This window comes from Nothobranchius furzeri, chromosome 11 (genome assembly GCF_043380555.1).
Source record: "Nothobranchius furzeri strain GRZ-AD chromosome 11, NfurGRZ-RIMD1, whole genome shotgun sequence".
NCBI lineage: Eukaryota > Metazoa > Chordata > Actinopteri > Cyprinodontiformes > Nothobranchiidae > Nothobranchius > Nothobranchius furzeri.
Genome location: NC_091751.1, coordinates 25,961,043 through 25,987,968, shown reverse-complemented (window position 1 = coordinate 25,987,968; position 26,926 = coordinate 25,961,043). Strand labels below are relative to the sequence as shown.

Below are 26,926 nucleotides of genomic sequence, written 5' to 3'. Positions count from 1 at the left end.
ATTGACATGGGAAAATTTATCTCGATGAGAGTCAGAAATTTCAATAACAATACATTTTTTATTTTTTGCCCAGCCCTATTGGGTATAGAAGCTAGATGCTAATGTTGAGCTAACCATGCTAACAGTTAATTAGCAACTAATTGTCGGCTCTAAAAACATCGCAAGCTAATTTTTTCAATTACCAACAACTGGATATTACAGTGAAATGTATTCGTCAGGAGTGCTGCTGGAGTTGAATGGCTGAAGTGAGGATCCAAACGCAGGTGAATTAAACAGGCAGGCTGGTGGACGTTTTAGGTTTTTTTTAATGAAGAGCACGCTGACAAAGAAACAATGAATTGACAAGGAACACAGAACTGGGAGGGTTTAAATACACAAGGAGCTGACATCTAGAGTGATTGGGAGACAAGAGGCAGGTGGGAGCAGGACTGAACAGAATGGGGAGACAGGACATGTTGTGACAGTCCCCCCCCCCCCCCCAAGGCCGGCACCGGACGCCCATCGCAGAGTCTGGGAGGCCGGCGTCTGGGGCACAGGAGGCGATGGGCGAGGACAGGGCTGGCGGTGACTGGAGTGGAGCTGCTGACTGGAGTGGAGGTGAAGGCATAGATTTGCCTGGAGGCGGGGCCGCTGGAACCAGAATCTCTGGAGGCGGGAGCGCAAACTTGGCTGGAGGTGGGTCCGCTGACTTGACTTGAGGCTGAGCTGCTTGGACAGGCTGGGCCGGGGGCAGAGCCTCTTGGACAGGTTCCTGGAAGACCAGAGTGGTTAGGGTCTCCACCTAGAACTCCTGGAGGCTGAAGAGGAGTCGAAGCCGGGCCAACTCACCTAGAAGGCAAGCAAACTCTACTGGATGGTCTGCAAGCTCAGTCCCTTTGGCTGGAGTCTGTTGGACCGTTGACTGGAGCGGATGTGACTGGAACGGAGCCGACTGGACTGGAGGTGTCTGGAATGCTGACTGAACTGGAGGCAGCTGAAAAGGCTGGAACTCCAAGCCGTAGTGCAGAGCAGGGACCTCTGAGATAGGCTGAGAGGAGGCTTCAGGAGGGGTGTCACCTGGCCGAATACGCCGTTCACGGGACCTCCTTGCCCCCTTTGGAATAGTGCTTAATTTGTAAATCAAAAGTTCCCACTGACTCAAACCAAAGTTCACTAAAGGCAAAACAGATGCCGGAACACGAACGGGGGTGGGGGTGTTGACAAGTAATTAGAATTGCACCCTTATTTTCTAAGTTAACACACATCTCTTCAGTGGCGGACTGGTAATCGGGAGAAACGGGAGATTTCCCGGTGGCCTGGGCGTTGAAGTGGCCTGCTCAGTGATTGCCGGTCATGACGTGCGTAATATCTAAATGAGCAATCCATCATGCAGCTCATCAGGGCATCTGCTGTCCTGATGCTCGCACAAACGGAGCAAACTGGGCACAAAGACACCCCCTCCTCTCACTTTGTTGGGGTCTGGCAAAGTGCTGCAGACACCCACCACCCCAGAGCGGCTACAGCACCACGTACCGCACCTTTGGCCCCAGAGGCAAAATGGACCTATACGGACCAGGAAAGGTGGAGCAGAAAAGGAGAGATTGAAAAAGAAGAAAGCTCTGGCCACACGTGCATGTCCAGGCTGGCCTGTATGTGGTCATCTTGGGAGAACCGGTTTAAGGTGGAGTTTTTGGGCCAATTTAATTATCGCAATGCTCGGCTCGTGGGGTGGGAGGGAGAAACAGCGGCTGTCAGGAACGGATCATGATGATCAGGTTCTGATGATCAGATCATCAGACTCATCCTTTAGGGACAGAGAGCAGTGCATTGGACCGGTACCAGCACCGCCGCCACTTCTAAATATAACTAAAGAACTAGCAAACTAAACTAAAGAGGGCAAGGTGACCTAACATGCACTTACCTCTGTTCCCGTATTTCAGACTACACATCATCTTGTTTCTTACATTTAGTACATATCAATTAGGTGCATGAGCTATCCAAATAAAAGCGTTTTTTCTTCTGCATCCATAGGAATCAGAGTCTAGTCTTTGAAGGTATAACGCTCCCATCTTTCCCAAAGTCTCTCTCCTTTCCCCCTCTGCAGCCGCAGTGAGAAGGTCATCAGCTCCATGTGGTGAATCATATTTATAATGATTACGACCAGCTTGCATCTGTTGACTTGATGATGACTTGAGCATATTTGATATTTTAGCACAAAAGAGGCACGACATGGACAAAAATCATAAATCATTCTTCGTTCTGGGTCTGATCTTGTTCTGCTAAATGCAGCAGGACTTTGTTTAGAATCAGTTTGTTGCACTTCCTGCTTGTTTGAGTAAATAAATGAAGCGTTAAGAAGCTTTATTTCTGGAATTTATTCATTATCATTGTCATTAAATTGAAGTTGGACAGATGACTTAATTATGACTTGAAAATTCAAAGTTAAGGACTTGGACTTGACTTGGACTTCCAGATCATTGACTTTGGACTCCACTTGGACTTGATTGCCTTCGACTTGGACTTGACTCGAGACTTGACTGGAAAGACTTGTGACTTTCTTGTGACTTACAAAGCAGTGACTTGGTCACACCTCTGCTAAATACTCCATAGAGTTAGTTAAAGTTAAAAAAGACAGATTAAAACACATAAAATCTTCTAATTATAAATGACCTGGACTTGGTGTTTTTCTGAGTCAGAGGACTTCATATTGCTTTACACTACAGTGAGTCATTCATCCATGCACACACACATTCACACACTGGTGGTGATGAACTGCGATGTAGCCACAGCTGAGGCAAGGCTGCTGAAAGCAGGCACCACTGGTCCCTCTGACCACCACCAGCAGGCAAGGAGGTGAAGTGCCTTGTCCAAGGACACAACAATAGAGCCTGGATTTGAACCAGCAACCCACCAGTTACAGAGCAAACTCCTGACCTGACAGTTCCTCAATAAAAACAGAAACAGGAAGTCAGCTAAAAGTCTTTATTTGGTTTCAGGTGTGTTGGTTTTTAAACATTGTGCTAGAACAGAACGTAATCCCACTTAGATGCAAGGTTCAACAGTAAAATAATCTGAATCATCCCAACGACATTACCTTAGAAGAGTTAAACCACAATAAACAGCTCGGTCACCTCCAGAAGCAGCTATAAAACACCTTGTCTAACTTCGTGTTCCTTGTTTTGAAGGGTTTTTATTATATTAGAGAATCAGTTTAATTATAATATTTTGATTTTGCATGAGGTCTCACCATAGTCCTGCAGCAAAGATGTCAGTGTTTCTGATTTCAGCACTAAATGGTCCTGCTGTGACCTTTGTTTAGTCAGCTCACAGCCTCTTTCAGCTGCATGTTTAGAGAGTTCATTCCCTTTTCAAGATCAGAGGAAACAAACTGGTTGGAAATGTTCGTTCTGGTTCATATGAAAGGGCAACAATCTGGAGAGACTACTGTTTACTGGGTTTAGCCTTCAGGAGGTCCTAAGGTCCGCTGTCCTGCAGGTATCAGATCAGGTATGGTGGAGCAGAAAAACATTCAGCTCATGCAGGATAGCGAATCAGACGAGTACAATCAGAAGCACCAGTTAAACCAGCATGTCCTGATGTTATTTTCACGATAAACCTGACAAAATCACATTCATAAACCCGACCAATCAGGGATCAACTTCACATCTGGTTTCTGCAGTTGTAAATTCTGAAATTTTTTTAAAAAAAGAATCAGAAGAGTGGTTCCTAAAGTCTGGGTCGGGACCCCAGTTTAGGTCATAATGCACCAGCTGGAGGTCCAGAGGTGATCAAAGAAAAAGAAAAATATTCCTGATAGCGAGAGCCAGAAACGACAGTTACTGATGAGTGGAGGCATCTGTCTGATACCAGCAGATCCCTGATGGGTCAGACTAACATCTAGTGGGAGTGGTGTCAATAAATATACAACTTCATCATGTGAAATCATGAAAACTGTTATTGGTTTCTGTTAATCTAGTAAAATGTGAACATTTTAAATAAAACCTGAGAACAGGAAAATAAGCAGACCTGTTTAAAGCTTCGACGAGTTCCATCCTACAGAGGGACTTTGGGTATTAAAGCCTTTATGTCAGTGGTTTTAGCTGCCAGTTTTTATAGTTTGTATTTATTTTCTTCTAACGCATGGCTGTTATGGCACAATGTGAGTTTCAATAATATCCTGCTCTTAAATTTACTCTGAAAAACTCACATTGTCTGTTTAAAGGCCACGACGAAGGATCTCTATCAGTCATTTTTAAAGCAAATTTAAACATATGAAACAGCAATAATTACACTTTATTTAATCTAATAATAATAAAATAGTTAAAATTACAAAAGTTCAAAACTAGACTTTTATTTTGGTGAGTGTTCTTGTAGGAGAAACAAGAATAAAAGAGTTTAAAGAAATCGTCTCAAACGGAAACGCTTTTATCTCAATGACTACGTTAAACGCTAAAAGACTACAAACACACAAAAGTCCTTCAGAACATTAATTCACTTTTTGGTTTCACATTGGTTCAACAGCTGTCAGTTGGTTAAAACAAGGAAGTGTCATGCTTTTATTTTCTGCTTTGACCTTTACACTTATTAATGAACCCCAAGGGCAGTGAAAGTTCTGGTTCTGGTGTCATGTTTAAAGCAACAGCAAACACATTTTACCACTTAAACCTATTGCATTGAAACTGATTCCAGTGGTTCTTGAGTCATAAACTTGAGCAACTTCATGTTGGACAGCACAGTGAAGGTCGGCGCAGCCTACACTCGTTTGAGGCGAGTGACGGACTGATAGTGACCTGACTTTGTTGCTACTGGACTTGTAAGTAATATTTTTTCTGTGGATCTTTTAATTTGTGGCTCATTTAGTACCAGTTGTCTCATGCTAGCATTAGCTCGTTGTTAGCGCTAGCTACAGCAGGCTGTGGCATGGTTGTTTACAACAGTTGTAATTCTGCTTTCAACCAGTAGGGCAGAGGAGCGAAAAACATACTTAGTGTTGCTTTAAGAACATTGTTGGTTAGTTCACTTGGTTGTTAGACATGAGAGAAACAAAGCAAAACCTCTGTCTCATGATGTTCATTGTCCTCATCCTTCAAAGGGCCAGAGCCTCTTTAGACAGGATGAAGCCCTTTAAATATAAAAAAAACTACTGCATTGAGTTGTATTGTATTATCTTTGTATTTATTTTTGTTTATGGAAAACCCCTCTATCTTCAGAAAAGACACGTTCATCATGTTTATTTAGTTAAGGGGGATTTATCCTGTATTTAGTTGATGATGATATGATAATTAACTGTTAGCATTGCTAGCTCAACATTAGCATCTAGTTTCTGTACCCAGTAGGGCTGCATCGAAAATGTATCGTCATCGAATATGATAAAATTGTATTCAGTTTCCCTCTGGGATTAATAAAGTATTTTTGAAATGAATTTGAATTGAATGTCTTATAAATAACTGCATTTTAAAATAAATTCATGTGGGTGGGACTAAAAGAGGTATTTTAATATGGTAATCTGTTTTAGAGGTCTTATTCTTACTGAGACCAAACTGGTTGGTTTCTGTGAGAAAAAATAAAACATTACTTTAAAGCCAGTCTTATTCAAACTGGTTTACTTTGGTTTTTAGTGTTTTTTTTTTTTTTTGGTCGTTTATTTTTTTGTTTTTGTTTGAATCCTCTGAAACGTCTCTCAGAAACTAGAGCTGAGTTTCCTCTCGATGCCCTCGGGGTTCAGGTCAGGTCCGTCTCGTGTGTTCCTGTGCTTTGGTAACGAGAACGGCATCTGCTAAGGGCTACAAGTGTAAATGCTGTACAGGGTTTTTTTTTTTTGGTTACACATTTCTACAAGAGAGCTAAATATTTGGCAAAAATGCAGCTAATTTAAAGCAACAACACCTTTTAGTGCTGCCAGAAGTCTTTCAAACATCCATATTTTCATTTGGTCGCTCTTTCAATCAAACATCTGAATGAAGAAAATAAAGAGCTCCACGCTGCCTGGTGTGTCTGAAACTAAACGTTTTCAAATATAAAGTCATGAAATCATAACGAGAACTCTTTTGGCTTCGGTTCAGTTAAAGCACTTCACTCAGACAACCATCGGCAACTGGAGCTGTTTCAAACGGAAAGAAATGGAACGAAACAGAAAGAAAACATCACGTTTCCATCTTTGGGCACAATCAGCTTGGCGTTCCTAGTAGAACTTTTTGGAAGGCTGACACGGTGATAGACCTTTGATCATGCAGACGAGCAGCACCATAATGTCTCTGAGGTCCCACACGCCGTCCGGTTCCAGCAGACAGAGGACGTGTGGTCGGGGTGTGTTGAAGGCTGGTGCTGATCCAGCAGTGAGGCTCAGGATTCTGGTCGGACTCCAGAGCAGAACCCAGCACCGCTCATCCTGGTGAAGGTGGCTGGTATTAGTCAAGAACAGGCTACTGAACACACGGAGACCCGGTCCTGTCTGGATGAGGTAGGTTTGTTTGGACGTGGACGGTGTCTGGTTCAGGACGTCCAATTCTGTTGACCGGTTTAAACCTTAAATGGCTTTTGAGGTAAGAGGCCTCAGATTTCAAAATAAAGGCGTAACATTTATGTTGTTGCTTTTCTGGAGCCACAGTCCTATTTGGCTTCAGTTGGGTTTTCTGGCCGTCATGGACACACTGACATGTCCCGTTTCCAGCAATGTTCTGAAGAAGATACAATTTTGGTTATGGAGCAGAACCCAGCTGGAAACAGGACAGGCCTCGAGCGTGCGTGCAGACTAGCACTCTACATTAGAACAGCGTAGCAGTGATATTTGGAGGCTTTTTCACATGCATGCATGCAAGTGCATGGGCAATAAAGGCAACAGGCTTTGGTCTTGGGTTGGACTAGCAGCAGGTTTGGGAGGAAAGGTTCAGTTTCAGTTAACCAGATAAGAGTCAGACTGTTGGAGGGGGTGGGGGGTATGGGGGGTGTTGAGCTGGTGTTGACCAGTATCAACCAGTTCCTGTGCTGGAGAATCCTGAGGGTAGCTGCTCGATGACGACTTGACAATGTGCCGGACACACCGCCTTTCCGAAAGAGACAGAAGAGATGAGTCAGCATCAGGACCTGGTTTGTTACCTGAGGACAGCTATGGTTGTCTTTAATCAGATTGAGGCTAATATTAGCATTAGATTAGTGGCTAGGGTCATGGTTAAATCATGAGAAACCCCAAAATGTTGCAGCATTCGTTACAAAATTTATTTAACAACAAAAACTGCAGAGCGATTTTCCAGATAAACAGTTTTTACATTGACTTGTCCTCATTCTGAGCATTAAAGAGCCACACACACACACCAGTGGGGGGTCTATGGGGTCCTCTGTCTTGCTCAAGGACACGTCCACAACATTAGTTTCACTGACTTTGCACTTTTCTGTTTCAGAGTAAAGTACCTGAGCCTCCGACTGGTTTGTTCCATCTTTAGGGATGCTGTTGGGTCTGTTATGGATTCTTGGTACCGGCCAGCTGTCCTGGGTTCCTTTACTGCACAACAGGCTGGAAATGAGACAACAGAACAGTAAAGACATGCTGGCGTAGCTGAACACACTCAGAGACGGAGAGGCAAACACCCAAAAGGAACAGTGCAGTTGGGACATTGTCCGGTCCACATGGAGACAAGAGACCGGTCTGTAAATGATGCTGTTTATGAAGAGCTGGAACATCAGGTACTAGTCCCAGATGGCATCGTGAGCAGAGTGGTGCTGCTAGCAGGTGGAGTGCAGGACAGTCAAACCTTGAGTAAAGGCCATCAGAGAGGACGGCCCACGAGACAGCTATGCACAACGTGACGGAGTATTCTCCAGAGATGTGTTGGCATCTTTTTGGGTCGTAGTTCAGATAAATGCTTGAGAATGTCCAGATAGCACAGCGCTATGTCAGAAACCTCTCAGGTCAACATGCCTAACTCTTTCTGAGACAGAATCCTGCTACTGTCCCTCAACAAGACGTCACCTGTCCACACTCATAATGTGTCTGTGGACCAGCCTGATTATGTCAAGGTCCTCCAGAGGACACCCAGGACCTGGCGCTGATCTCATAGAGCTATGGGATCGGTTCTGTCCTGCAGCCCAACCTATCTCCAGGGCTCAGCTGACCCATTGTATCTCTTTGGTCTGGCATTGTCAGAACTTCAGTCCAGATTCATGACCTTTGACCTCAAAATGGTTTTGGTCTGGGTGATGGAGTGGTGTTTTCAGAGAGAGGAGTAGTCAATACTCACAGGTTTCATTTACATTTTTAGGATTGTGTTTTGATTTGGCTGACATCAGAACAGGAGGTGATGTAATGGGTTCTCACCTGCGACGATACCCAAATATGAGGAACAATACACAGAAGATGATGCAGGCGGTGCCAATATGGATCCCTACGACGACGCTGCCCAGGGAGGCCTCTGCATCCCGACACTGGCACAGACTGCTTCCTCCTTCAGCAACAACAAACAGGAAGCCTTACAAGGAGTTTCTATAGCAACAGTAACGTGGTGGTGTGGACACTCATCTCAGGACCAGAAACAGAATCCAGGTTCTGGTCACTCACCGGTGATCGGGTCACTTTGTTCTGCTAGAGACACCAGCCTCTTGGAGCAGTCACTCTCTCCATTCCCATTGTAGGCCACAAGTTTGACTTCATACACAGCTCCTGGTTCTGAAAAAGACCGGTTCTGGGCTATTGAGCATCTATGTGATCAGGAGCTTAAAGATGGAAACCAATTCCACAAGGCAGGAAAAGATCTTGGTCTGTATTAAATGTAATTTCACACATTGAATCTAGCAAGAAGCATGAATGCCACATCACAGTGTTAAAGTTGGACATGGACATATCAACATGTGGTGGGTAGGCTAGGATAGTGAGCACAGTGAGACAGAAGTGGGTGTAAGTGGACTCACCAAGGTCCGAAATGACGTGGGTGTTGACATCACAACGCAGCTGGATGGGCTCCTGGTATTCTGGTTGGGGGACTCTACGGTAGGACAACCTGAAGCCCTCCACTTGACCTGCTTTACCTGGAAGCTCCCAGAGGACGTGCACGGCGCTGGAGTTCAACACCTTGGTGAAGTAGGTTGGAGGGGTTGGGACTGGATGGAGATCACACACACATTAAGGTCAGAGGTCACAGGCTAAAGCAAAACCAGTAAAGCTCTCCTCTGGTCTTCTCATGGTGGAAAGAGAAGAGTTGTCTCCACTAAACATCAGGAAGATGTGGGTACCTCCACCGAGGGTTGTAGCCACCACGGTGTTGGACTGCTGGCTCGGACCCATCGATGAGTAGGCCTTTAGGTACAGCGAGTAGGTGGTGGCTGGTTCCAGGTTGGTCACATCGTGCTGAAACGCGTCTCTGCTGATGGCCTCCTGCAGCTCCATGCTGTCAGGCTCTGAACACACGCACACACACACACACACACACACACACACACACACACACACACACACACACACACACACACACACACACACACACACACACACAAGTTGCTGAGTCATTGTTCCGTGTTCTGTGTGTGTGTGTGTGTGTGTGTGTGTGTGTGTGTGTGTGTGTGCGCGCGTGCGTGTGTGTGTGAACGTGAATGAGTTTTTGTTCACCTCCGATCTTGCGAATGTGAAGGACGTATCCGATGATGCTGTCAGTCCCAGTGGGAGGACTTTGCCAGGTCACCTGCAGGGAGTTGGTGGATCTGGCGCTAGCTGAGACCTCCTGGGGAGCGGCAGGCAGGTCCTCAGTTTGGGTCACAGCCAGACGGGCGCTGGCCTGGTTGGTACCAGCACTGTTCTCTGCAATGCACTGGTAGATGGCTTCATCCTCAGAGGTAATACGGGTCAAAGCCAGAGTGCTGCGCACACACACACACACACACACACACACACACACACACACACACACACACACACACACACACACACACACACACACACACACACACACACACACACACACACACACACACAAGTGTTAAGAGTCTGAAAGCAGGTTTTTGCAGATTCATCACCAACCCTCATCCTCCTGCATGAAGGTCATCATACGGTTCTGCTGTGTAATAAAAACTTAAGCTTGTGTTTGAATGAGAAGATGCTGCAGAAGGTGAATCACACACACACACACACACACACACACACACACACACACACGCACGCACGCACACACACACACACACACACACACATGTGCCCTCCCCATTTTCCTGTCTTAAGAACCACCAACAGCTGGGGCCAGATTCCTTCTGCTGTTCCTGGTTCTGGTTCTGAAATCGGCCCACCGCCTGGCCCTCAGCTCAGGACTGATCCACTCCATGATGCTACCTGTTGTTGTTTGTCAGCTTGACGTTGTGTCCGGGAGTCAGAACCTTCCCGTTCTTCAGCCAGATGAGATGCGGATCAGGGACTCCCTTGGCCACGCAGGTGAACACGGCGCTGCCTCCTGCTGGTCTGGACACAGACTGCGGCCACTGAAGGAACTCAGGCGGCGCTTCAGAGGGACAGAAACACACAGGAAGTCAGAACCAGCTTCTGATGTCACAGGAGGAAACCGAAGAACGGGAGCAAATTAAAAAACTTTATTGAACAGATGAAATGCAAAACTCATCCCACACCCAGAATCAAGGAATAAACATTTTTCTTCATATATATATATATATATATATATATATATATATATATATATATATATATATATATATATATATATATATATATATATACATATATATATATATATATATATATATATATATATATATATATATATATATATATATATATGATTAGTTTGGGGCAACATAAGTTATTATATAATATAATGCATTGTAATAACAATAAAACACATTCATTTTTATATCATACACAGTCATAAAGTTTAAATATTTGTTCAGACATTGTTATTATTTTGAGTTTATTTTTTGTAATTTTGCTTTAATTAAATGGAAAATGTGTGTTCTACTAGACTTTGACCTGAATGGTAAAAGGTTGAAGGAGGATTAAGAAAAATGTCATCAAACGCTTTCCTTCACAGATTTAGTTTTGAATTCATGAACCTGAACTCTGAGATAAGCTAGTCTTCCTGAACTCCCTCCAGACCTCCTGGTCCCTGCAGCTCTCACACAGAGCGACTCCAGCTGACCCCTCCTGGTCCACGGCTGTCCTAGGTCCAGCAGGATCCACCACTCCCCTGATACCCTGCTCTGTAGAGCCATATCCTGGATCCCGAAGACCCCCTTCTGCCTCAGACCTCAGCATCTCATTGACCCAGTGACCTCAGCGCTGCAACTCCTTCAGATTTGTATACAGCTGGTCTGTTTGATGGCTCAAATGAAAGAAACCAAAGCATCCATCACAGACTCAGATAAATAAAACTGGTCCAGAATGCCTCAGGAAGAGATCAGGTCCAACAGAACTGATTCTTTCAGTCTGGGGGTGAAACAGGACGTCAGAACCTTCATTTCTGCTCTGGTTTTGAGATTTCTGTGGTTAAACGTGACTAGAACGGTGAGTCAAGTCTAGAGAGCTGAAGTGGTCCTGAGTCATCTCTCTAGTCATCTGAACGGTTCTGGTTCATTTGACTCAATATCCTCACTCCTCTGTCCTCACCCCTCTGTCCCGAGCCCACATCTGGGACTTCATCCATCTTCCAGTCTGGTACCGGACCTGCTTTGTTGTTCTGTCTCTCATCTATCTGTCTTGACTGCTCCACCTCCTCCCTTCCTCCACCCATCTCATAGATACACGTCCCCCCATTCCTTCTGTCAGGGGTCAGAGGTTACAGGTCAGTTTTACCTCCCTCTCCTTCCCCCTTCCAGCCCCCAGCTGCACCTTGCATTGACCATGTAGACGTCCCGTCTCTTTGTCTCTCCCCTCCTCTTGACCGTGACCACTGACAGAGACTCCGGACGTGCTAACTCATCCAACAACTAAACTGTTCCAGAACATCAATTAGTTAAAATTTGAATACATTAAAAATGCTGGGACTTTTTAAAAATCTAATATTTATGAAGGTTTTATTTCTGCTGTGATTAGGTAAGAAAACATATTTTTATATAAGATAATGGTAAGAGAATCGTTACTATTTATCTTAAAACATTAATTATAAAATCCAATTAAAGCATTCACACTGATTTATTATGTGATTATAACAAAACAAACATGTTTTTATGGCTTTATTCTTACTTGATTTTGTGAATTTGCTGTTACACATTTCCCCACCGAGAGACAATAATGGGATTTTCTATTCTATTTTTAATGTACCTGTATTTCTGATTTATATCTGTTGCTAAGAACATGATTTATAAAACAAATCCTCATGATCACATTAAATCCCCCAGTTTCTGAACGGTTCTGCTGCTGGACCTCTTTAATCCATATTGTGTTGGGGGAGTTCACAAATGAACAGCTGAAGCCTGACGCTCGTTGAGCCCTAAAGATAAAAAGATTGATCAATAAATTAATGAATATATTAGTTTATTTGTCCGCTGAGGGGATGCTGATCAGTGGGACAGAGGGGGACATATTGATCTGGACAAAGGAACAGAGACAGAGACAGGGATTTGACAAATTTTCCAGATAATGACATCATCATGGTGTTCAGAGATGGTGAGGGGACTAAGGTGGAGAGAATAATATTTAAACAAACCCTTCAGTTAAGAGGACAGTTCCATGTTTTCTCACAAAGGAAAAACATCCAGCCAGCTGTTAGCTGCTAACAGCTAAGCAGATGCTAATGAATGAGTCAATGCCAACAGCTAATTGGATGCTTAAAAACAAGTCAATGCTAATCGCTATGAGACTGCTCATGAATGAGTCATGCTAATACCTAATTAGATGCTAAAAATGAGTCAATGCTAAAAGCTAAATGGATGCTAAAAATGAGTCAGTGCTAACTTTTAATTAGATGCTAATGAACGAGTCATGCTACCAGCTACGTGGATGCAAAGAAATAAATGAAATTGTGTTTTCATTGCATTTAAAACATTTACTTATGATATTGTGAAATATAATTATACTACTATTAGTAACAATAACAACAATAAGGATAAATGATAATAACAAATTCCCCCAAACATTTCAATTAGCCTGCCTATTTTTGGTTTTTGTTTTAGTTCATGTTCATACGTGGGTTCTAACAACCATATTTTTGTAACTTAACCTGTGCATGACTTTCTGATTAATCAGAATGTCAGAGGTAAAAAGCACCAATGATGTAGAAACTCTAAAACTTTACACCAGAGGTTGAATTGAAAACAAATCTTTAAATACCAGATAATTAAATCCAGTTTAGAATCATAGAAAGACATTTTCAGTGAAGTGTGTGTAGTCACAGAGCTGTTAAGCTGTAAGTGTGTGGACGAGGCTGCTCATATGAACACAAACTGAATCAGAACGTGGATTCCCTACATAAACCTTTACTCTGACCACTGGAAGGCTGATTAAATACGGCTACTGAAACAGAGGGGCAGAAAAGCATGAGAAATGTCCAGGATGATGGATGAGTCCACCTCCAGCCCCCACTCTCACAGCAGGACCAGCAACAAACCTTGTCTCCTTCAATACTATATGGTCACATGACCACCAGAATTCATCACCGGGTCTGCTGAGTTCGGGAGTCAAACGATCAAATAGCTCATAAATATTATCACAGATCATTCTGTCGTCACTTGCTGTTAATGACGTTTGGTTGAATTTAAACTCAGATCCTCTGATGTTGGTGAATGATGGAGCTGTGCTTGTTCTGGTGTCCGTTATCTCTCAGACTCTCAGCTAGTCACTTAAAGAGCAAGTAACCCCCAAATAAACTTTTTTTTTTGCTGATAAACTAAATAAACGAGTGTCTAATCGTGCTGCAGACACGTGTCGTCAATAATTTGGCACTTCAGTGCATCTTAGTTAAAATTTAAATATTCTGCCTAAAACTGGCAGTGTTGTGCCGTTGTCAGGTAAAAACTCTGCACTGTATTTGAATTTAAATCCGCCACCGCTATTGGCTAAGAGGTATGCTATGATGTAAACTGGTACATTATGATGTCACAATGCTGTCGTGAGCCTGTGTGTGTATTTGTTAGCGGCTCCGCCCTCTCGGTCTGCCAGGTAAAGCATTTGTTGCATTTTTCAAACATGAAGTGGGAGTGGAGTTAGACTCTGGTAGGGGGTGACTTGCTCTTTAAAGACAGTTTGCTAATGCTGATTAGCTATGTCGGCCATCTTGAATCAGATTAACTCCAAGCTCAATAGGTTTCTGTGAGTTTCACTAAAGCCTGTCCAGTGGTTCCTGAGATCCGGGATCTGACCCACATGCAGCAACAATACTGGCCTCACCTTGTACCACAAGGCGTCCGAGTGCGGTTCGTCTCATCCTAGTACCGGGTCGATTAGCAGCACACACATAAACACCAGAGTGCTGCAGGGACACATCTGAGATCATTAAATTCCCCGTCCCCAGAACCTGGATGCCCTCCACACCAATAGAACGTCCATCTGCAGGACACAAAGAGCGTTAAAACATCTGAACTTCTTTAAACATGTCGGGCCCATTAGAACACAGTACCGAGCCTGCTCCAGGAGACAATAGGCCGTGGGTTTCCTGTGGCGATGCACTCCAGGATAGCGGTCTGATGAACAGTGATGGTCAGGTTCTGGGGCCCAGACAGGATGAAGGGCTCCTTGTAGGTTTTAGGAGCTCCACCTGTAACAATGAGAAGACGGTTGATGTCTCTCCTAGCTGGGGTTGTCTCTCGTCATCACCCCGTCCTGATCAGCATGGACGATTGTGTTAAAAAGAAGGTTTGATAAAATCAGCTGTTCATTTATATGTTCCTCTCATATAATCTGATACAATCTGCATCTCACAAAGTTGAGATAAAGCACAGAAAATCATCTCCAGACTTTTTCCATACAGCTGGTGTTGACAAACTAAAGCTGTATTCTGATTGGTCACAGCTTCAGTTGGAATTTCATGATATTTGTGAAATTTTCTTAAGAACTAGGAACATTTGAATACAGAAACTTACCCAGTCAGAAAAAAGATAGGACAAAGGCTAACCACTTAAAAAACAAAAGAGACTTTTATTCTGAAATGATAGCGTAATTTCCTTCAGGTAAAAGATAATCCTAAAAGTCTATTTCTGTTAATAATGTTATCAGAACACATGTAGGTAGAGCGTAAGACACTGACAGGAACATGAGCACTTCTCGACACACACTTTCCTTCACCTGACCTCAGGTGTTGACCTACCTGTGACGTTCAGTCTGGCTTCCTGACTGTAGCGAGTGTTAGCAATGTTGGACGCTACGCAACGAAACACTCCTGCATCCACCTGCTTTACTCCAGTCACCTGGAGGATCCCCATTGGAAGGAGGGTGTACCTGCACAAGGGGGTCCAAGGTCACTGTCACTCTACTGTAAATTCCATAGATGCATTCAGCTTCTCATAACAGCAAAAGTGTGTGTGTGTGTGTGTGTGTGTGTGTGTGTGTGTGTGTGTGTGTGTGTGTGTGTGTGTGTGTGTGTGTGTGTGTGTGTGTGTGTGTGTGTGTGTGTGTTAACACAAATCCAAACAATAAAATAAAAATGTAAACTTTTACAAACAAACATAAATATATAAGTTCTACAATAGATGCTGAACTATAAGTAAAAGTGTTTACTAAACGTTTGCTGACACATGAATCCAGATAGCTAAAAATGAGGTCAGGTTTCCTTTGATGGTCAGATTGTGAGACTGTTTAAACACTAATGTGCAACAGAACCCAGACATGAACACCTACAAATGATCCATGAGTGAACAGACTCAAAGTCAAAGGAACTCTTAAACTTTATGCAGGAGGAAGTCTCTTAATCTTGCTTTTATTTTGAAAGGACACTCCTGCAGCAGTCTGGATTTGCAGACGCTACACATTTAGCTTAAAACCAGCAAGTTCACATTTCAAAATGTAGAAGCAACTTTAGATATCCAGACTTTATATTCAACACCTTCTGTACCCTGAGTCTGGTCTCAGGTCGGTACCTGCTGTCAGATGTGTTCAGAGCCACCCGGTCCTTCTCCCAGCTGATTCTGGCTTCAGGTACTCCATTTATCTGACACTGGAAACGAGCAACGCCTCCTTCATCGACGCTCATGGACCCTGGGTGGGTGTGGAACTTTGGAAGAGCTGCAGAGAGAAACACAAATGAACAGTTTCTGATAGATGTTCTGGTTCTGGACCTGCTGTGTGGACACAAGTCAAGTAAAGAAATGGTGCAAAGTTCTTAGTAATGATAAATCACACACACACACACACACCAGTGTTCAACAGCCTCAGCTCTGTCAGTGCGCCCCTGGGCAGCTGTGGCTACACTGTAGCTCATCACCACCAGGGTGTGAATGTGTGTGTGAATGAATGATTGTATAATGAGAGAGGTTTGGGACTAGCAACCTGCTGGGATGTGTCAGAAAATGAGTGGACCTGTTCCTGGTTTATGGTTTAGTTTGTGTTTGTACATTCCTTTTTCTTGTTAACAGCTGGTTTGAATTTTCTTTCAATGAGTCAATCATTTATTTAAAAAAAAACTGAAACAAGGTGTGTTTAGAAATCAGTCTGTCTCTCTGTCCCCCGTCCCCTGTCCCTCTGTCTCTTGGTGTCCTGTTGATACCTACATGCCAGCTGGATTCGTGCCTTGCGGCTGACCAGCAGGCCGTAGCGGTTCTGGGCCGTACAGTCGTACTCGCCCGTGTCTGCGTCGCTCCCCTCTTTGCGCTTTTGGAACCTTTGGATCAACAGCGTGCCGTTTTCCAGAACCTGGACCCGCGGGCTGGTGGGTAAGGGCAACCCGTTTTTACGCCACGTCACCGTGATGGGCTGTGCACCCTGAACCTGACAGTCCAGCATGAGCAGGCGATCCCTCACAGCGATCACATCACTGGGTTCAAACAGGAATGAGAGTTCTGAGGCCAGACAGCCACCTGGAGGTACACACAGGTCAAGAAGGTTAAAACCGGTCCAACATCCGCCTGCTTCTCTAGCAGCACAACGGTTCAGAGACATGCTGACAGAGGAAAACTTTATCAAAAACTAGAAAACTAATCAGAAGAGGTACGGATCATCACATTGTTTCTGTAAGGTTAGCCAATAAAGACAAATGTTGGTCGTTTTTATCGTCACATCATCATGTTCAACACTTTTTATGAAATATTTGCTGCACAGATTAGAGTTTACAGAGTTATTTCTGCATGAATGGATCTGAAGATACAACTAGGAGGTTTTGCTGGAAACCAAGGTCAACCTTCAGCAGACAAACATGGACGATCTGCTCAGGGAGAGAAAATAAGACACTGAGGAGACTATCCAGAACATCTCTGACTCTGATCTGCTAAGATGCTCCTAAACAACCTGCTCATCCCCAATCTGTTAGCTCAAAAACGAGTCCACTGCGGACGGCGCTGTAGTGCAGACATCAGAGAGCTTGGACAAGCTGTGCTCCCTTCAGAGTTGTCCAACCTGCAGACTCTTGGAGGAGGATGTTTCTTCTCTGTGTCAGAAGAAGAAGAAGAAGAAGAAGAAGAAGAAGATATCTTTTCTATAGCGCCTCTCAAGATAAAGATCATGAGGTGCTTCACAAAAACAAAAAATAATGTAAAAATACAAAAAGAATCTAAAAAAATATTAAAAATAGAAAATAGTCAACTGTGATTAAAATAATGTAAAGAAAGAGAGAGAATGAATAGGAAAGAGGGAAATCAGTGGATCCTGAGGAAGGTGGAATAGGTGGGGAGAGCAGAATAAAGAGAGAGTGGTGAAGAAGGTCATACAAAAGCCAGCTTGAACAAGTGAGTCTTCAGCTGCTTTTTAAAGGAGACCACTGAGTCCACTGATCTCAGCCTCAAGGGGAGAGAGTTCCAGAGTCTGGGGGCCACAGCAGCAAATGATCTGTCACCTTTGGTCTTTAGCCTGGTGTGCTGCACAACCAGTAGTTCAACCAGGTTCCCCAGCTTAGAGGGAGATGACCAAAGCATCAACCAGCCACACAGGTTCTCAACACGAGGAGCAAATTCTCCTACATGTCTTCAGGGTTCCTTTAATGGCCCTCTGAGAAAATGTTGGTGTCATTTCAAAGTTCCATAACAAGCTAATTTATCTGAGCCGGCATTTAGACAGAGGACATGTGTTAACTGGCACCAGGAGGACCTGCTGGTACCATCTCATCTCAGAACACTTTTACACCAGGGTTAGGTGTTCTGCAGATCCCCTCTCCTCTGCTCAGCCGATGAGTGAAAATGAGAAGGTAGATGATTATCTCTGGGTCTGCTCCTAGCTCTGGTGTTTTGGTAGACGTTCTGACCAACGGAAGGCCCAGCTGAGGATCGGGACTCTGTGGCCCTGATCTAGTCAGGTCAGGTGTTTGTTGGATCTTCTGTGGGACCCAGAATGTTTGTGGTCCTCACTGATTTTGACCATCAGACATAATAAACACGGTGGACCACTGGAGGATGTGGTTCTGGTAAAGAAGCCAACCAGCAGTAGATCTACAGCTCCAGAGACAACCATGCTCTGTTTGAGATGGTGGGGGGTCACTTGAGTCACTGCAGAAATGGGGGTCGGTGGTGACAATAGCTTGTGGCTAATTATTTATACCCAGCCCCCAGTGACCTTCGGTAAAATCCCTGACTCCCACCAGGAGCACCATCTGCCCCCACCCAGACTCTCCGGGGCCCTCTAGTCCTTTCAGATCCGTGTCTGAGGTGACTTTCCCATGCCACCAAACCCCTCTTCCTCATCCTCAACCCCTCTTCTCCGTGACCTTGGCGACACCCCCAGACTTTCCATTCTCTCCGAGTCTTTGTTGGCCTTAATGTTCTCGTATGCAAAGAAGCTGCCTCCTTCACAAAAGCTGCCCAGCCTCCCAGCTGTGGAGCATCACCGGCACCGTTGGACTTGAACTAGAACTCGTCAGAGTCACGGTGGACGTGTGGTTTGGTTCGGTCTGACTGGCTCATGGGGGTCCAGACAGGAGCTGCTTCTCATCTTCAGACTTAAAAATGTTCATCAGAGAAAGTTTCACCCAACAAATCAGTTGAAGGAGGAATTTATTAATTTATTCATTCATCCTTTCAAGAAAAATCAATAAAATTTTCTTTTATTTTGTATTTTCTGTTCATTTAGGACAATAAGGTATCTGGTAAAAAAAAAGTGATGAGAATATTACGGTAGTGCTGTTTTTGTTCAACAATTTCAGGTTTTTAATGATAATTTTTAGTTTAGTAGTTTGTATTTTCTGTTATATTTTATATATAAACACTCTCTGTCTGCATTTGGAATGGTTCAAATCTTCAAACAACATTAGGTTACATTTTAAATCACTGCGGTGCAGGTGTGGTTCAGTTGGGTTACTGTCGGGATTCAGTCGGTTTGGGTTCAGATCAGAGAGGAATGTTCTGGATGAGAATCTGGTGCAAAAGTGCTTTTATATCAGTAATCCATCTTAGTCTGAGAGACCGTCTAAAGGCTCAGGAACCCTTTGCAGGTGTTCTGGATTCATTAGCTGAGAGTGTGACATTTTGAGCCTAAAATGTTGAACCATTTCATAATATTCTAATTTTCTGAGGTTTTGAATGTGGGGTTTTCATCAGCTGTAAGCCATAATTACCAGTTTTAACAAATAAAGGCTGAAACATCCAGACTTGCATGGAGCGAGTCTGTCTCATAGATTAGTTTCACTTTTTAAGATGAATTACTGACATAAATGAACGTTTGCATCATAATCTGCTGGGCAGTTGGTGCACTACAGCACCTTTACATTACATAAACTAGCTAATCCTGATGCCTCAACATGTGACTGTTTACATTTATATTATGTTTATATTTCAGTTTATAGTTTAGACTTGTCTTTTTACCATGTTTACATTATACTTTAACTTTTTTGCACTTCATATTAGGGGCTGCATGACTTAATTTCTTTTAAAGTCGACAGTCAAGTGATGAAAATCGAGTCGACTTCGACTAGTCGTTGATGACGTCATACACCTGAAGCGGCACGGGGGGGGGGGGGGGGGGGGGGTTGGTAGGTTCGCTGGAGTTTCTGACAATTAAAATTGCGCCCACATTTTCAAAGTTAAACACATTTCTTTTAACAACGGTAGTTTCTGCATCCTACTTCAGCCCTCTCCCCCCTCCCCCTGCGCAGCAACCGTAAACTCACTGATGCGCCTTCAGCCTTTGCTGCTGCTCTAAACATTAAAATAATTATTTCATTTTCTGTTCCTCACTTCTGATTACCTTCAATGGTGTCTGTTTGTTACAACCAGGTACAAAAGCAAACTTGTTTTTATTTGACAATTTTTCTGTCCTGTCTGTTTATTATCTTCCTGCATCTCCTCTCAATCCTAAAGAAAAACTGCTACCTGGGTTCATATATATTCACCTTTTGAGTTACCTTTGAACTGCAGTTCTAAAAGATCTACCGACCGCAAAAACAGCGGAGTGCCACTGCTCGCCGGCCGACTACAACGGGACCGTTTTTGCTGCGGAGTTCGTGCCGGAGCGGAGTGGAGATAGTGGAATTTTGGGGGTGTGTCACCGAAGGACAAAACAGGTGATGCGCCTCGCTCCGCAGCAGCGAAACGCATCAGGCACAAATAACAGACAGAAAACATTAAAGGAAATGAGCCGACATGAACGATCGCGTGTTTAATTTGTTTTTGAAGTGGTGACACCTGATTTGGCGGTGCTCAGGACGCAGATATCTGGAGCGCGTCAACGATCAGAGCTTTGCATGTGCAAGCTGGTTAAGATTGGGATGGGGGTGAGGGGAAGGTAAAATTGCAAGAGGGAAAAGGTCACAGTGTGGTTAAATGTCCGTTTTACCGCCGGTGTCAGTACCGACGCTCTGGCACAGCGCGTCGCCTCCGCCTCGATCCAGACGCGCAGGGGCTCATCACCTGCTGTCTTTTCCAAGGACTGCATCTTGTCAGTCATTATCACGTGACAGCGACTAGTCGATGACAGGCATAAAAAGTCACTACAGAGCCGTGAAGTTGACTAGTTCATACAACCCCTACTTCATACTGACTGTGTGTGTGAAAGGTGTGTGTGTGTGTGTGTGTGTTTGTGTGTGTGAGAGAGAGAGAGAGAGAGAGAGAGAGAGAGAGAGAGAGAGAGAGAGAGAGAGAGAGAGAGAGAGAGAGAAAGCGTGTGTGTGACATCTATTTTAGCCTTGTTATTTTACTTTACTTATATTTTACTACCTCCTTACATGAGCTGTCTTTAGTGAGCGTGAAGTCAGTTTCGTTGTACACCTGTGCACTGACAATAAAATGATCTTGAATCTAATCTCATTTTTCATGTGTCTCCTGTGCTGAAGACTGAACCTGCTGATGTTACTGCGGTTTTCTCAAGATCAGGAGTTAATGAATCTGTTTTAACATTTGTGGTGAAGAAGCACTTCTCTGGTATCAGGATACATATATGTAAACATGTATTGGTACATACACGCACTCGTATGTACACAAATATTTATATATACATAGACTCATTTGTAAACCTATTTATGTAAACATATATTTATTTATACATACATACACCCGTATGTAAACATTTATTTATGTTCAGATACAACCATATGTAAACATATATGTAAACATATATTTATGTTCACATACACCTGTATGTAAACATTTATTTATGTTCACATACACCTGTATGTAAACATAAATATATGTTTGCATACAGGTGTATGTAAACATAAATGTATGTTTACATACACCCATATGTAAACATATATGTAAACATATATTTATGTTCACATACACCTGTATGTAAACATTTATTTATGTCCACATACACCCATATGTAAACATATATTTATGTTCACATACACCCGTATGTAAACATATATGTAAACATATATTTATGTTCACATACACCTGTATATAAACATATATGTAAACATATATTTATGTTCACATACACCTGTATGTAAACATTTATTTATGTTCAAATACACCCATATGTAAACATATATTTATGTTCACATACACCTGTATGTAAACATATATGTAAACATATGTTTATGTTCACATACACCTGTATGTAAACATATATGTAAACATATATTTATGTTCACATACACCTGTATATAAACATATATGTAAACATATGTTTATGTTCACATACACCTGTATGTAAACATATATTTATGTTCACATACATCTGTATATAAACATATATGTAAACATATATTTATGTTCACATACACCTGTATGTAAACATATATTTATGTTCACATACATCTGTATATAAACATATATGTAAACATATATTTATGTTCACATACACCTGTATGTAAACATATATTTATGTTCACATACACCTGTATGTAAACATTTATTTATGTTCACATACACCCATATGTAAACATATATTTATGTTCACATACACCTGTATGTAAACATATATGTAAATATTTATTTATGTTCACATACACCTGTATGTAAACATATTTGTAAACATAGATTTGTACATACATACACCCATATGTAAACATATATTTGTACATACATACACCCATATGTAAACATATATGTAAACAAATATTAATACACACACATGTATGTAAACATAGTTCATGTCTGGTGTTTTTTCTGAAGCTGATGAACAACAAGAGCTAATATTCAAGTAAAATCTATTTTACATTCATCAGATTTAATCTGCTGAAACTGTTGTTGTTTGGTTGTTTTAAATGATAAACTGACTTCCTGTTGGTGATGAAGATGAGGACGTCTGTCCCTCAGAGACAGAGGACTGTGGGTCCGCTGATGACCTGGGTCTGGATAGGTTGATGTGACCCCCCTAGTCCCCCCTGGTCTTCCCATCCTTCACCCCAACTAATGAAATTCAGCGAGCAGATGGGTGGGGGGTCGGATTTGATCTCAGTGTTTAATAAGTGTGCTGCTGACGTAGAGACGGGTTTGGGCTGTGGTTCTGGTTCTGGTGACTCAGCTGTTAAAGGCCTGACTCAGGCTTTCTGTGGTTTCAGGCTGCGCTGACGGTTTCATCGATAACTAAGATTATTTATTTGTCACAGAACGGAGACTTTTCCACCTGAAAGGTGACACGTTTCCTTCTAAATGGGTTTTTTTAAGTTCTTTGTAAAATATATTCACATATATTTAACTAAAATATATTTTACTTTAGCAAAACTAAAAACAGGAGCAGATATTTAAATCAGAGGTAGTCGGGACTCGTGAATCGCTCAGGTTGGGGTTCCTAAACAACCTTCAAGATAATTCCTGCAACCAGTTATATTCTTTTCTTTATCATTACTATAAAATCATAAGAATACGATTCTGTTTTTGTTTACTTATCCTCTTGGCTTGCTGTATTCCCATATTTAGAGTCTGAAGTACTTGAGAACATTGAGGACCAGAAGCTGAAGGTGACTGAAGAAAACGTGACTGGAGTTGGTTTCTGTTCTTGTTGGATAACTTCAGACCATCATCTGGGTCGGACAGAACCACTTCCTGCTTGGTCCGTGTATGGCTCCATTAATGATCCCAGTAACTCACAACAGGAAGTCCCATGCCATCCAACTTCCTTTGTTCATTTGTTGTGATGTTTGACTGACTTCAGGAGGAAAATCAGGATTTGAACTAAAAAAATGTTTCTGCTCATTTCTGATGCACAAGATTAATCTGAGAAAGAGAATCAACAAATCAGAACATCCAGAGGGGATTTTATTTATTTACTCCAAGCAGAAGGAACTGAAGGACAATAAAAAACCTCTCATCTGTATCGAGGACCTCTGGACCCTCTGGACTCACAGGACCACCGTGGGTCAGGAATAGACATGCAGATCAGCCCGGGGGCCTTTGTGCCTTCAGACTGCGCCTGAACTTCACACATTTTATACAAACCATCATAAAAGAGAGAGAGAGAGTGTGTGTGTATGTGTGTGTGTGTGGAGAGGGGGTCATTGTCTCAGTTTTTCCCTCAGGACCAGAGCCCAGCCCTGCAGATCTGAACTTTGGATCTCTGTTCTGATTCCAGTCTTAGGCGCTCAGTTTAACATGTTTAAACTGATTTCATTCAATTTGCAAAGTAAAAGCTGCAACAGGAAGCTTTAGATCAGCTGTTTCAAAATAAGAGCATTTAAAATGAAGATTTGAATCTCTGAATCTGAATGATAAAATAATTTAGCTAATTCAGTTTCCTAAACCAGCAGAACCTGAACACCAGTATAACAAACCAGGTGGACCAGTGAGGGTGACAGAATCATTCAAATCTAAATCAATAATAATAATAATATGATATGATTTTCAAAATAAAACATCCTGTAAAACAAAATTACTAAAGAAGTATTTCATCACAGAGGTTCCATTCTCTCTGGCCTGGTACCGGATGACACTGGTACCAGTACTGACCCTGGCACCAGTGACTGAGGACCCCCAAACAGTGAGGGTTTGGTTCTGTTCAGATTCTGGAGGTGAATTGTGAAGACCATCAAAGGTATTTTGATCAGAAACATGACATTATGACAGTCAGCTTAGAGACTTTATGCTGAGGTTCTCCGGGTTAGAACATTAAAGTTCTACTGGACCAGTTTAAGCAGAACCCACCAACCAGAACCCAAGTAGAGCTGATGGTGGTGTAGAATGGATCCGAACTGCACATGCCAGTGTGTGTGTGTGTGTGTGTGTGTGTGTGTGTGTGTGTGTGTGTGTGTGTGTGTGTGTGTGTGTGTGTGTGTGTGTGTGTGTGTGTGTGTGTGTGTGTGTGAATAAATGAAAAAGTTGATCTGAGACTGAATAAAACCTCCATCCAGAAGCCATCCCATAATATTAAGCCCATGGACGGAGACAGACATGGAGGCTGGTCGGTGGACCATGTTCTGTTCTGACTGAGCCTTCAGGGTTCTGTTTTGGGACCATCAGAGGTCTGAAGGAAGCTTTTGAGAACCTTAAAGATCAGACGTCCCTAAACGACCTCCTTCCTGTAAACAGCTCTGACACCAGAACCAGAACCTTCAAACCCAACGCTGCTTTGTCTCCAAGGGAGGCACAGGGGGACACTCATGGGGGTGGACGTTATCAGGGGCAGCTGCTGGGGCGGGGGTGTCGGTCCCTCTCTCCTTAACGAGGTTTCATTGGAGACCAGTGTTATGGAGATGAGGTGCCAAGGTCAGGTCACAAAGGTCAGAGGACTTTTATTGAGTCTACCCCCCAAACCCCCACAAAGACTCGGGCTGCTCTGTTGACCCAACAGAAGAACAGCTAGGGTCAAAGGTCAGATTCAGAATGGACCTGGAGCATCTGTAGTGCTCCGGGTCCAAACCTGACCGTCTAGAGGTCTCCTAGAAACAAATCTTTGCTTTGAATTGTTCACTTCTAAATGTTGTCATCAAACTTTCTCTCAGAATTAACAGAATAAATGAAGACGAAGCAGCAAATGGAATGTTTTATGGTCAGAGGACCCTCCTCGTGATTGAGCTTTAAACCGATCCACTCCACCGACCCGAACCAGGACAGTAATTGGACTTACTCAGACATTGAAGCGCTGACAGACACATCATGAAGATTTCTGGTTTCATTTTGGTTCTTCTTTGGACTCCTGAACTTTAAAGCTTCTCACCCCAAAAAACACAAAAACCAAAGAAAAAGCGTCGTAATCCAAATCAGGTATCAGGAATAAAGCTTCAGATTATCTTGCTTCCGTTAAAGCTTCATGGTTCTGGTCCACGGCAGGCTGCTGACCCTGTTCTGATCCACTCTGAGAGCTGGGGCTCTCCTGACCATACACGCAATCTCTAGTGGTTCTGGCTCATTGTTGAAGGAGCTGGAGATGGATGCTCGTGAACCGCTGGCAGGTTGGGCTCGCATCAGCCAATCACAGCTCAGGAGAGATGGGGCGGTATCTTGGCCCTGGAGGAACCATTTGAACCTGGGACCTGAGGACCGACACCCACACTCATCTGACTCCTGATGATGCAGCTGAGACCTGATTCTGACTCATCAGTTCCGTCTTGATGAAGAAACCAGAAAACAAACCTCCTAATCAGCAAAAACGTTTTATGATTTGTTGTCAAAGAGTGAGCTCGATGTTGGTCTGATCTGTGGAGAACATCTGTCCATACTGAAGGTTATCTTGGAAGTGACAACTTGGATTAAAACACACTGGAAGCCAGTAGTGAGGCTGAGGTGGTGTTTTATGGTCGTATTTATGTTTACTGGTGTAAGATTGGCTGCAGCGTTCTACACCAGCAGCAGGTGATGGGTTAATGATTGGTCAATACCAAAGTATGAGAAGTTAAGGTAACCTTTGACCTCGGTGGTGATTCTCAACTGGTAAATCTCAGCCTAACAAATTAAATGTTTCATTTCAGAGTTTTGATTTGGTCATTAAAATGCAAAGTTCATTTTTATGAATAAAAATCAAAGTGCTTCATAAATCGAATCTAAATTATGCATAAAAAAATAATACGGATCATTACAAACAAAATAAATACAATATTTTAAAAGGATCTTGAATAAAAGTATATTTGAATCAGAAAGTCTCCATCTGCTTCTAAAATGAGTCCTAGCTGTCAAAAATCAGAAAAAACAAATAGTCGATTCTCTAAGGAGCAACAGACCAAAATCTGGTCTCTGGTTCTTCTAATGTTCTGGTTGGAGGACCTGAGGACTCGGGTTGGAGTTTACGATTTTAACCATTCAGACATGTTAAGAGGGGCTTGACCAATCAGAGCCCTGAAAGTTAAAGTCAGGATTTATAAATGACAGAAATATTCAAACTGGAGTGAAGCTGGATCTTCTACTGGTTCCAGTTGGGAAATTTGCTTCAGCAATGTGGACCAGCTGAAGGCACACACACACATATATAAATACACACATACATACGTCTCACTCATACATTCATCCATCTACACCCAAGGATATTTTCTACGATTCTCATCCTCATTTCTGTCTGGTATGGATTTATTTCCTTCCA

At 42.9% G+C, this 26,926-nt stretch overlaps 1 protein-coding gene across 1 annotated transcript; it reads right to left on the bottom strand.

The window, feature by feature from the left end:
• Window positions 1-615: 615 nt before the first annotated feature.
• On the bottom strand, window positions 616-25,737 carry LOC107383624 (immunoglobulin superfamily DCC subclass member 3). The gene is made up of 14 exons (XM_070556045.1): window positions 25,481-25,737; window positions 16,606-16,911; window positions 15,976-16,120; window positions 15,207-15,337; window positions 14,520-14,657; window positions 14,291-14,449; window positions 10,289-10,454; window positions 9,575-9,822; window positions 9,202-9,366; window positions 8,881-9,069; window positions 8,531-8,638; window positions 8,291-8,417; window positions 7,387-7,489; window positions 616-7,022 (listed from the first exon to the last, which is right to left on the bottom strand). Exons 1-14 carry the CDS (start codon window positions 25,527-25,529, stop codon window positions 6,948-6,950), a joined length of 2,109 nt encoding a protein of 702 aa, XP_070412146.1. The 5' UTR covers window positions 25,530-25,737; the 3' UTR covers window positions 616-6,947.
• Window positions 25,738-26,926: the final 1,189 nt, after the last annotated feature.